The sequence below is a fragment of the Anabrus simplex genome, chromosome 5, assembly GCF_040414725.1.
Source record: "Anabrus simplex isolate iqAnaSimp1 chromosome 5, ASM4041472v1, whole genome shotgun sequence".
In the NCBI taxonomy this organism is placed as follows: domain Eukaryota; kingdom Metazoa; phylum Arthropoda; class Insecta; order Orthoptera; family Tettigoniidae; genus Anabrus; species Anabrus simplex.
The window spans coordinates 104,966,937-104,980,119 of record NC_090269.1 but is presented as its reverse complement, the minus strand read 5'-3'; the positions used below and the strand labels follow the sequence as shown (position 1 = coordinate 104,980,119).

The following is a 13,183-nucleotide window of genomic DNA, read 5'->3' as shown; positions in this document are numbered from 1 at the left end:
GGATTTTTACCTGGATCTGAGGGCTGGTTCGAGGTCCACTAAGCCTACGAGATTACAATTGAGGAGCTATCTGACGGTGAGATAGCGGCTCCGGTCTTGAGAGCCAAGATTAACGGCCGGGAGGATTCGTCGTGTAGACCACACGTCACCTCGTAATCTGCAGGCATTCAGGCTGTGCAGCGGTCGCTTGGTAGACCATAGCCCTTCAAGGGCTGTTGCGCTATGGTGTTTGGTTTGGTTTTGTGCAGTAATGTACATAAGGTAGATAAGAAAATGAAAATAGAATTGAACTGAGTAAGTCTCTAAATGTATGCCACATATAGTGCCTATCACAAATAACTGGGGAAAGGCCATTAATAATAATAATAATAATAATAATAATAATAATAAGGAGAAGAAGAAGAAGAAGAAGAATTTTCATCCACCACAAGAGAGTCGCATATATGGATTTGGCCCTGTTTACGGCCGGATGCCCTTCCTGACGCCAACCATATTTAGAGGGATATAATCACTATTGCGTGTTTCTGTAATGGTTGGTAGTGTGGTGTGTTGTCTGGACAAACTCAAACACCCAGTCCCCGAACCAGAAGAATCAATCAGACGCGATTAAAATCCCACTCCCGTCCGGGAATCGAACTCGGGACCCTCTGAGCTGAAGGCCTCAACGCTGGCCATTCAGCCAATGAGTACGAAGATAATAATAATAATAATAATAATAATAATAATAATAATAATAATAATAATAATAATTGTACCAGAGGTACACCTTCCCCGGGTATTTAAACTGCGCGCCTTCTCTATGACCATCTGCGTCAGTGAAAACGAACTAAAAAATGTATGAAGCTTTCTTCTTCGATAGTTAGATGGCTCTAGCATCTAGTTTCTAGCAATCACTGCAATGTTAAGCCCAAATGAATTTCAGGAGACATTTTAGGTGTTTCAGTTGGTAAACTTTTTTCTGTTTTTTTTTTTTAAATGTACCGAAGTTGTCAGCTACTTCACCTGGTTCCTCCCCTAATGTAATCTGCCCATCACATGCCTGTAACTAAGTTCTGTAGCCAATCAAACCCGGCGGTGTGTATACAAATTTAGCCTACCCGTGCTCTGGATTTTAATTTTCTCTGGAACTTTCCACTACGCAGATATTTAGGGACAGCGCTTTAGGGCCGTCTTGTCGGATTTGCTCCGGTTATTGGGAGTGTGACTTGACGAAGTTTAGAAAGGGCAGGAGGCAGGGTGCGGCCAGCTTGAAGAAGATCCAGCTCTAAAAGGTAATGGCAGAATTTACCTACACATGTGACTGTGCCGGCGTGTGTTTCGAGGGGAATGTTTCAGCAGTTTTCTTAATAGCTAATATATAAGATTTTCATCTGGTGCTGAAATGTAGGACCTTCTGCGTAGTCTTCGGACTCTATGTTCCCTATTGGGAAAATATTTAATGTAAGTGAGCACAAGTGGTGACCCTCGGTACTCTCCTCTTCTAGTTTCGAGCTGGGTGACTAATGTTTTCAACCTCTATTTTTTTCTTTTTTGCTATTGGCTTTACGTCGCACCGACACAGATATGTCTTATGACGACGATGGGACAGGAAGCGGCCGTGGCCTTAATTAAGGTACAGCCTCAGCATTTTCCTGGTGTGAAAATGGCAAACCATGGAAAACCATCTTCAGGGCTGCCGACAGTGGGGTTCGAACCTACTATCTCCCGAATACTGGATATTGGCCGCACGTAAGCGACTGCAGCTATCGAGCTCGGTGCCTCTAAATTTTGGTAATCTTGTCTCGGCCTTTACATTTCCCGCCGTTAGTCACCCTTCTTTTGAATGGGATTGGCCTCTGTGTCAGTGGGTCTTAAGTCCACTTAGGTTCTTATCTCTTCCCGAATATTCGTTAAGGAGTACTGGTGTTTCGCTCCCTTGGCTCTTGTTTATGGCCTGTTTTGTGTAAGCTTTTCTTTTTATTCTAAAGGCCTTGTAGCATGGGTAATTATGCCCCTGTTTTTTCCTTATGGTTCCTCGGGTAACCGAGTCTACGTTTAGGTTCCCTTGAGGAACAATACTTAACCCGATTGTGATACTTTTTAATAGATAACCCCACAATGGGGCAAACTGCGTATAAACACTATGAAGTAGGATCATATTAGGGGTTACCGAGTGTAATTGAGATTGTAAATAGCAACTGATTGCTTGATTGAGGCTAGCCTCTATTATATTGTGGAGCTGAGACTCATACAATATTGTACCTGTCGGGAGCAATTATGCTCTTTCATATGTAAGTTAACTACTGGGAGTTTCTCTTAATTTATTTTGTACTTGATTAAGGACTGCTAAGTCCAATGCATAGTTAGAGCTGACGAACTCGTTGTTAATGTAAAAAAACCCAAGTTATATTTCAACTGTTTCTTGTTATGTCAGTAAATTACTCTCTCTGAACTTTAAGAAAGGAAAGAAATAAAATGTCCATTTAAAAAATAAAAGTAAATAGTTGTTCTAAGTTATCCCCTGTCCAGCCATTCAACCCAGGCGCTTCCTATTCCTCTGTGAGCCACGGAACCACGATAATAATAATAATAATAATAATAATAATAATAATAATAATAATAATAATAATAATAATAATAATAATAATAATATGGCCAGGGGAGTACTGTTATTTTACTGCCATGGGTCTTAAAGGAATTCTGTAGTATATTCTGCATACACTCGTATAAGGATTAGGACTTAGAAAATAAAGTAAGAGTCATAATTTTAATTCTTTTCGATATTACTTTCCTTCCTTGCTATGATCTCTCAGTCCACTTGAATTGGCACAAGTGGTGCTAAATCTTTATATACCGGGCGAGTTGGCCGTGCGCGTAGAGGCGCGCGGCTGTGAGCTTGCATCCGGGAGATAGTAGGTTCGAATCCCACTATCGGCAGCCCTGAAAATGGTTTTCCGTGGTTTCCCATTTTCACACCAGGCAAATGCTGGGGCTGTACCTTAATTAAGGCCACGGCCGCTTCCTTCCAACTCCTAGGCCTTTCCTATCCCATCGTCGCCATAAGACCTATCTGTGTCGGCGCAACGTAAAGCCCCTACCAAAAAAAAATCTTTATATAGAAATTATTACACAAACCTTGAAGCTGTTCATATTTACACCCGCAAGCTGAAAAATCACTAACGTTTACTGTTGAAGATCAGGAAAATTTATTCTGTAATGCTTGGATATTTTGATCGAAATAATTTTTATTGTCCGTTCAATTTATCTTCACTAGGGCTGTGAGCTAATGAATTCAACAGATTTCATGTTATTTAATAAGCAAACAATGGAAGATACAAACAACAAACAGTCAGGGAACAAAGAAATCAAATTAATTTAATTGAAACTGTCTTCGACTTTCGCTTGCATAATTTTAGGTAAGGAAGGTGGGTAAACAAATAAACGGCCTGGAAACAAAGAGATCAAATTAATGTAATTGAAATATTCTTCGACTTCCATTTATGTAATTTGAGGTAAATCAATAAATGAGACAAAAATCGAAGTTGATAGAAGAAATGGCAATACACGGGTGGAAACAGGAGTTGTGTTAGCTAAACGAAATTCAGGAGGCGAGTTTGCACATCTGAAAGATGACGTCCATTCAAATTTGCGCGCTGGTCGACAAAGAGTGGTGCTAGTAGCACCTTGCATACCAGTATAAATACAAGTACAAATACGCACTGTACACATCGTGAGCGTTGGTCATCGTCCGGTTTTGACGTGAGGTAAGTGTGAGTCAAAGGAGGCGAAGAAGGCAGTACCAGCAGCTTACCGAGTTAGAACGTGTCCGTGTAATAGGACTATGAGAAGGTGCATGTTCATTTCACCATATGACGGGAATAATTGGCAGGGGTGTATCCACAGTGCATCAGTGATGGCGAGAATAGTCAGGGGAAGGCACTATCTTAAAAAAAAAAAAGACCGCGGTACGGCCACACACGGGCCACTACGGTGAATGAAGATCGCCGTCTTCGCCGCATGACTCTGATGCATCGTACTACATCTGCAGCAGGCATTAGAACTTCAGTTGGCACCAGAGTGACACACAGAACTGTAACAAATCTATTAGTTGAGGGAGAGCTCCGAGCCAGACGCCCTGTAGCGTTCATGCCACTAACTTCGTATCACTGCCATTTGCGACTTCAGTGGTGTCAAGCTAGAACTCACTGGAGGGCGGAGTGGAGAAGTGTTGTGTTCTCAGATGAGAGACGTTTCTGTCTGGGTGTCTGTGATGGCCGTACGTTGTTAAGGAGGAGGCCAGGTGAGCGCTTGGAACCAAGCTGTCTACGGCGTCGACACACTAGACCAACACCAGGAGTTTTGGTCTGGGGAGCGATTTTCGTTGACAGGAGATTTTTTGTCACTATCCCAAGAACATTCACAGTGGATATTTACGTCGTATTGGTGATTCAACCGGTTGTGCTGCTATTCATGCGCAATATTCAAGGGGATGTTTTCAAACAGGATAACTCGTTGTCGTACGGTTGTCGTCACCCAACCTGCTCTACAGAGTTTCCACCAGTTGTCTTGGCCTGCGAGATCACCAGACCTTTCACCCATTGAGCATATACGGGAAATTATTGGACGACAAATCCACATAAATGACACACGGCACCTTTATGACACAATGCATGTACGTTTGCAAGCTTGCATTCGAAATCGTGGCAGCTACAGAGGCTTCTCGCGTATACCTGTGACCTGGATACTTTATGTTCCGAGGTATCTGTGGAACAGCAGAGGTAAAAGAAGGTGCGGGGGTGAACGGGCCTCAAAATACGAAATTACAGTTAAGATAAAATTTAACAAGGTTATATTTTCTTTGCAAAATCAAGAACTAACAAGAATGGCAGGTACAGAGTAGCAAGGACATTATTCGAAAATGTACAATTACAGAGTTACAGGATTTGGGCTCCGAGAGCCAGCCACACAATTGTTGAGCAATTAGCCCAATTTTACCCCAAAACAAGTTTCAACAGAGGGGCAGAAAACCCCATTCATGCCCAGGAGCACTTGCTCCAAATTACACAGTAAAGCCTCCTTGAGGCGCGCAGAAACCAAAATTTTCAAGAGAGAGCAACTCGCTCTCAAAATTTAAGCCTGTCAAAGGCCACACCAAATTCCACCTTCAAGCTGTCCTCTAGAAGAGAAAGTTCACACTTCTTACTACAGGTAAAACAAAAATACATCGAAAACGACCCAGTTCAGAAACTTCGAAATTTCCAAGTAGTGACATCTTCTGAGAAACTTGAAAATTAACACCTTAGATAAAGTTCAGACTTCCTCCAGTAGGGGAGTTTCAACAGGCGCAAAGTTTGAATTAGCGGCGTGGAGGTGTACCGCCCGGTACACTTTAATCAAATAAATATGTTACCTAGAAAATTGCTTAGCCTAAATTTTATTCCTCTAAACTAATATATTCATGGTGCTCAGATTTCATTTTCTCCAGTGTATTATTTTCAATATGTTTATCCCAAAACATGCAGAATGTTTGCAACGTGATTATGAATATTAACATGTGAGTTTCCTCATGAATAATGTGTTCCGCTAATGACGATGAATATCATTTGAAAGCGCCAAGCATTGAGGTTATCGTCTCCACTTAGTTATTAGTCTCTGGCGGTACAGGTAATGTTTATTCTCTCGCGCAGAAGGTAATAAATGTGAATCAATGTAATATACAGTAATACTGTTTCTTAAATCGAGATCACATTCAGAGCACCAGAATTCGACCAGAATTGTACGGCATTACTTCAACATTTAAGTAATTCCTTGCTGGTGTATAATGAACTGATCTAGATATAGAACTATAACAATTGAATTGACGAGTTACGATGAGCTCTTAAGCTTGATGTATTATTGAATGCTGTACTTACATTGATATTTCTCCCAGGATCATCCTCCATGAGCTGTCTGGCAAGATCCTTACAAGCCTTCCTGGAAGCAGGCGGCACTTTGCTGTCGTCTTCCCAATACCTGCTCGGTGAATGAGCATAAAGAGCCGCAGGGGTGGCGTGGGTGATTCTTGTTGTCGTCACAATGCCCGTCGCTTTACCTGAAACAAGCAACTCCCTCTTTAGGAAAAATGAAATGCTAGGTCACTATCAATTAACAAACAAGTGTACACCAGATTTAGGGGTTCAAATTCGATTTTTGTCACACGTCTTTAAGACTGACTTAGAAATTGCACATACCTGGGAGCATTATTTAACTAAAGTTCAGATGTTTTCAGAAAAGGCGGCAAGACAACCACAGATGACACTATAACGTTAAAAATTAATCTAATAGAAATAGTAAAAAATTCAAATACTTTGGCATCATATTTCAAACGGCCATGAATTCCCTCAATTACCACATTTTAGACATAACGACAGCACCAAGCAAGGCGATCCACGGCATCAATAACCTATCTATGCTATCACTGAACACAGCGATGACATTATTCAGGACCACAATAGCTCCGGTTGTCACATACGGAATGAAGACAATCTGAGACAACCTCACAATTAGCGACCTGCAGAAGATAGAAGAAGTCAAAGCAAGATTCCTCAAGAAGGCCCTAGGAGTGAGAAAATCGGCTCCTTCCAGACTCGTCTACGTTCTGGCCCGGGAAAAAAATTTCATAGAAGATCTACTTATCAACCTACCGCTGTCACCTACCAAACCATTCAAGGCACTACAGATTAAACTTCTAAAGAAACGCCCTGATAGAGCTTTTGAATGCTACGCCAATGACGCTATGATCGATCGTAACTGGACCTAAGAACTACAAGAACAAAGGCATGTTATAACCAGATACGCGATACATGGCTTCCACCACAAAGTATGTGCAAAGGCCAAACACCATAACCCAGCGAGTGACCGTGTTTGCACACAGTGCAATGACGTCTGTGATCGTCACCACATCTTAAAGTGTAAAAAGAGACAAAAAACGCTGTCTGAATATAGAAAAGAGTGAATCCATTAAACTCAATACTCATTCGAGTGCTCCTTATCATTATTATTATTAGTTAACGACCATTGAGATCAGTCATCAGGGATTAAACATGTCCAGGGTGGCGTTTCTGAGGATGATGAAGCTATTTTGTGTATCACGATATATCATTCCAATGTAAAACAAGACTATTGATATGGTAAGTCCTCCCATAACTTGAGTCCAGGATTTGATGCAAACATCGAGTCAGAAACTGGAAGCCTATGAAATTTATTCAACAGTCGAACACTGATGATTTATTGGACAGACCATATCAACTATGGCACTGTCCTGGAATGAACGGGAAAGCAGAAATAGATTCCTTTAACAATCAAATCTCATAAAATCGAGTATTTACGGCATTTAATGGCGTACAGGCGACGATATGTTTTAACGATTGATTCTCCAGAGGATGATGTCTGCAAAGAGAGGGCCTGGAAGAAGAAATTGCGAACATGCTTCAGTACATGTTCGAAGACAACTTTCAGATCAGTAACAAATAAAGGACGCATTGCTATGCTGATCGCCAATCTCTGAAACGGATAGGCAACCCAATAATGAGACTAAGAATAAGACAAGAAGTCGACGTAGTACGAATGTCGGTAGATGATACAAAAAGTCACCATAAAATTTTCGAAGCCATATTTAAGAGATAATTTAATTCTTCAGTTATTCTGAGGTATGTTATACCTTCGGCCGAGAGGAATTGTCGTGCTGACCGCACGACACCTCGTAATCTGCAGGCCTTCGGGCTGAGCAGCGGTCGCTTGGTAGGCCAAGGCCCTTGAAGGGCTGTAGTGCCAAGGGGTTTGGTTTGGTTTTATGTTATACCTTAATTTTAAATGGAATAATGTTTATTCAGAATAATTTGTAATAATTCTTCCTTTCATATTTCTATAATAAGAATGTTCTTGGCTTTACATCCCACTAACTACTTTCACGTTTTTCGGAGACGCCGAGGAGCTAGAATTTAATCCAGCGGGAGTTCCTTTACGTGTTAGTAAATCCACCGACATGAAGCTGACGTATATGAGAACCTCAAAATACCACCGGACTGAGCAAGAATCGATCCTGCTAAGTTGCCGTCAGAAGGCCAGCGCCTCAACCGTCTGAACCACTCAGCCAGGCTTTCTTGTTTCTTTCCTTACAGAAACAAGTGACTTGTAGACAATGTTATTTTAGTCAACGATATATTTTATGGATAATTTAGACATTCTAGAACTGTTTTAGAAACTTTAAATGTAAATGTTATGTACCCCGTCGTACTGAAGAAGAATTTCTATTTCTGAAAACCAGTTTTAATATAGTGATTCATGCTGATATAGACTGCGTTTATATTTATTGTATCTGTGCTTGGGTACACAAAATATATCCACGATATTCCCTCTGTTGTACAAGGTGACTGAAAAGAACAACGTGGAAGATCTCAACTGAAGAACGTGGTATTCCTTCCACTTACAATACTTTTAAAAGCCCTCGATTTTCATCATTCCTATCCGACCTCTTTTGGTCAACATTTGTTTTCTTCCTACCCCACAGTGTTAGATTTGTGAGACCTAGGAAGTCTCTCATTTTATGGCCATCAGTGACCCTTCTCTTTCTTTCACCGATTAACTTATTCTTCAACATTTTTATAATCTGAATAAAGACATCTTTTTCTTGTCCTAAATCTACCGTTACGGTTTTCGGAGACGCAGCGGTGTCATATATTTTATCCCCCAAGAGTTATTTAGCGTTCCAGAAAAGTCTACCGACATGACGCAAACATACTTCAGCGCTTTCTAATACCATCGTAATTAGCTGCCTTGGACTCAGAAAGCCAGAACTCTGTGTAAACCACTCAGGCCGACGAATAACTAGAAGTAATGATGATGATGTTTGCTGTTTAAAGAGGCCTAACATCTAAGGTCATCGGCCCCAACTAGAAGTAAGTTGGGATGGCTATGTCATTGTACTTTCCGTCAAAAATGGTAATCACCAATGTGTACTTTGAATTGCGAATAATTACTTGAGTGCGACCGGGAGATTGGGCCATGCGGTTAGGGAAGCGCAGCTGTGAGCAGTGTTGCCAACTTATATTTTGCAAGATCCGCTAAATACTACTAAAATAATGAGCAATAAAATGAAAATAATAAAAGTAAATGTCTGCACTCACCTGATCTGTGAGTTTCACTGGGATTAACCCCGTGCCTGCGAGCCGGCGAGCTAAAACTTGTAGGCGTTTTAGTGCCGGGTGCAAATTAGGTGAATCCCCTACCTCGAGGGCCACACACATAACAGTCCAGTCCATTAAACGGTCTGCCTTCATAGCATAAATATAAATTCTACTCTCTCACAGTTTCATTATCTGTCGTCATTCGTTAAATAAGAGAGAAGTACCCTTTCCCCACGCATTAGAAGTTTATGATACCATGATCTCATAACATCATATCCAAATACAGTAACTTTTCCTCATGTGAGTGCTAGCTCCTGACAAGAAATAGGGAATAGCTCGGAGACAGACTGAAGTACAAATTGAAAAAGAACGTTAAATGGATAAAACACTAAATTCCGCTATAACAAATCTAATTCCGCCAAAAATTCCGCTGTCCGCTAAATGATATATTTCTCCGCCGACAGTTTTCCAATTCCGCCAAATTTAGCGGAAAATCCGCTAAGTTGGCAACACTGGCTGTGAACTTGCATCTGGGAGATAGTAGGTTCGATCCCTACTGTCGGCAGCCCTGAAGATGGTTTTCTGTGGTTTCCCATTTTCATACCAGAAAAATACTGGGAATGTACCTTAATTAAGGCAGCAGCCGCTTCCTTCCCACTCCTAGGCCTTTCCTATCCCATCGTCGCCATAGGCTAAGAACTATCTGTATCGGTGGGACGTAAAGGAAATTATTTAAAAAATGAGTGCGAGGTTGCTAGTTCTGTGTCTAGTTATGGCCGTCCGAACATTGGGGGTGATACACTTTCTGCATAGGAAACGGAAAGAAACTGGAAGTACGGGAATAACCTGCTATGAAACGTATTTGTTGCACTATAGAAAATTGGCAGAATAGGCGTTCATACAAAATATTTTATGGCCCTCCATGACCCTTTAACTTGTATCATAAGCAGCAAATGGAAAATAACGTGTCATAGTGATCGCGCTAGCAAATCACAGGCGAACTCCTTGGGAGTTCTTGGGTCGATCAGCTGGGTATCCACTCTTGGAGAAAGCGTACATAATAATATTGGTATAACGTGGCAACATAAGCTGATGGAATGCAACCAAATGCGAACCAGTCCATCTTGCAGCTCATCCTGAATTGTTATCCTTAATGGGCATAGCTACAGATGGTGCGATGCCATGTTTTGTAGGCACGAAAGAAACAAACATTTTTCTTCTTCTACCACTTTTCCTACATCTGGGGGGGGGTCACGGGTGCGAACTGTAAAGCAAATATGGATTTGGCCCTGTTTTACGACTGGATGCCCTTCCTAACGCCAACCCTAGGAGGCATGTAATCACTATTGCGTGTTTCTGAGGTGGTTGGTAGTGTAGTGTGTTTTCGGAATATGAAGAAGAAAGTGTTGGGACAAACAGTCCTAGAACCAGAAGAATTAATCAGACGCGATTAAATTACCCGACCCGGCCGGAAATCGAACCCGTGACCCTCTGAACAGAAGGCCTCGGCGCTGACCATTCAGCCAAGGAGTCGGAGGAAGATACAAACATTCAGTGTGTGCCGGTTCTAAGAATTTTAATGTGCACACTTTCCAGTCGCCTAGTGGGAAGCATTTTGTTCGCAGAACAAGATTCAAGCAACAAGTAATTGTCACGAGCTATGGGCGAGCTCAGCGTTCAATCAAAGCTTCAGTTGCAGTTTTTCACTTTTATATGGCATTCTAGAGTTGCAAATCTTCCAGCTGGGTGAAAAGTATTTTAGAGTCAGATTCTCAATATAAGGACTCTGTTCCATACACTGCTATATGCATGAAGCCGCTTACAAAACTAGAAGCAAACAGTTGACTAGTTAAAATATTTCTTCCCCTTTAGCTATTCAATGACACTGCGGTAAATTATCATAAGTAAGACGGACTTTTTCTGATAAATACGAATACATTTTTAAAATAAAGTATTTAATATAACTGGGTTGATGTAGTTAAGTAAAATAAGTTACATAAACATTAAGTGTTACCTTTGTTACTTGCACGAATTATCACTAACTGAATAGTTTTTATTAGGTACTTTATCAATGGTGATTGTGATTCTTCTTCTTCATCATCTGTTTACCCTCCAGGGTCGGTTTTTCCCTCGGACTCAGCGAGGGATCCCACCTCTACCGCCTCAACGGCAGTGTCCTGGAGCTTCAGACTCTGGGTCGGGGGATATAACTGGGGAGGATGACCAGGACCTCGCCCAGGCGGCCTCACCTGTTATGCTGAACAGGACCTTGTGGGGAGATGGGAAGTTTTGAAGGGATAGACAAGGAATAGGGAAGGAAGCGGCCGTGGCATTAAGATAGGTACCATCCAGGCATATGCCTGGAGGAGAAGTGGGAAACCACGGAAAACCACTTCCAGGATGGCTGAGGAGGGAATCGAACACCCTCTACTCAGTTGACCCCCCTAGGCTGAGTGGACCCCGTTCCAGCCCACGTACTGAGACTTTCCTAACTGTCTGACTAATTTTACAAATATTATAAAACTGCATTTAATTTGAAAAATCTGAAATATCTGCATTTAAAATGAAAATTATGAAAATGAATATTCATTAAATAAAATACACACTCGTCGGACCTTGTACTCACACTTACTTGTTACCTGCTTACTTACACATACGTTATTTGAAGGGCGCCAGCTACCACTCAGTGCAGCAATAATAAAATGAGAATCTTGACTATCTCTACGGTGTGGGGTAATAAGCTTACTTTTGACAACATACCATATAAGTTCTGGGAAAAGGAGATTGGCGTTCGATTTCCGCATTAATTTTGAGGTTAAGATATTTTACTGTCATTGAAATGAAACTATGAATTCGTTTGATAGAACAAAATATATTCTTTAAATAATATATTAAAAATAGTGAGTCTTGTTGCGATAAAACAGATGAGAATATGAAATTATGACATTGAAACTTAAAGAAACTAGGCATGAATTTGAATTCTTCTTGACCGGACATTTAACAATTTATATGAAATATTTCCCTCACTGATTCACTTGACTGTACCTTCAACACTTTGAGTGTAATTACGACGTATTCCTTTGATCTGGTGTTTACTGTAGATGTGTCACGCCTAACTTGGTGATACATCCTTGTGACTGCTTCTTCTCCATATCATCTGACTTCTTTGTAAGTCAATATGGTATCCCTCTCTGACTCCATGGTAAGCCCTTACGTCCGTGTCTTCAACTAAGTGAGCGACCAGCTTTGTCCTCATTCTCTCAATGACCAATAATTAATGGCTCACTGAGTCTTCTCCATCTCTCGTTCACACTCGTTGACTGACCGACTGCGGTCTCTTCATCTCGTAGACTTCTTCACTGTTCAGCTTCCGTTTAACTAATGACTGTTCACCTATCCACTTTGGCTTCTTCACTGTACTGCTTCCGTTTAAATAATGACTTGACCGACTGAGGCCTCTCCTTCCCGTAGACTGACGCTATAAGGCGCTGGTCCTCGTATTTATAACCATTGGTTGACACACCTACGCAATCTCCAGAAATAACAATGACATACTCCCACAACGCCTCAAACCGTTGCATGTAATGGTGAAATCCCCTGGGGCGGCTGAATCTCTGAGCGAATTTCTAAAAGCTCACGATGACGTAGCCATGACGTAGCAATGACTTGGCAGAATCGCCAGTAGTGCAAAAATATAACAACGTCATATCCAACATCTGATATATAACAATTCTCACTGTACATGTATTGAGTGTTATTTTACACACACGTATATATGCATACATCTAAGTACAATCCTGCAAGCGACAAGCATTGTAAAATTGGATTGAATAAGAATTATAACAAAATAATAGTAATCTCACAGATAAAATATTATAATACGGACATGATAATAATAATAATAATAATAATAATAATAATAAAATACAGATATTACCTCTTAACGGAATTTGAACCGTTACAGTACCACTTTTCAAATTTCGTTGCAGAGCCGGGAATCGAACACGGGCCTCCGGGGACGATTGTGATTATTACTTAAA

General features: G+C 41.1%; 1 protein-coding gene across 1 annotated transcript in view; it reads right to left on the bottom strand.

Annotated features, from left to right (window-relative positions):
• Positions 1 to 13,183, bottom strand: part of LOC136874660 (alkaline phosphatase) — a 744,425-nt gene that overhangs the window by 252,384 nt on the left and 478,858 nt on the right. The window contains exon 4 of the mRNA XM_067148292.2: positions 5,892 to 6,070. Within this exon, the coding sequence (XP_067004393.2) occupies positions 5,892 to 6,070 (179 nt within the window). The remainder of the gene's footprint in view (positions 1 to 5,891; positions 6,071 to 13,183) is intronic.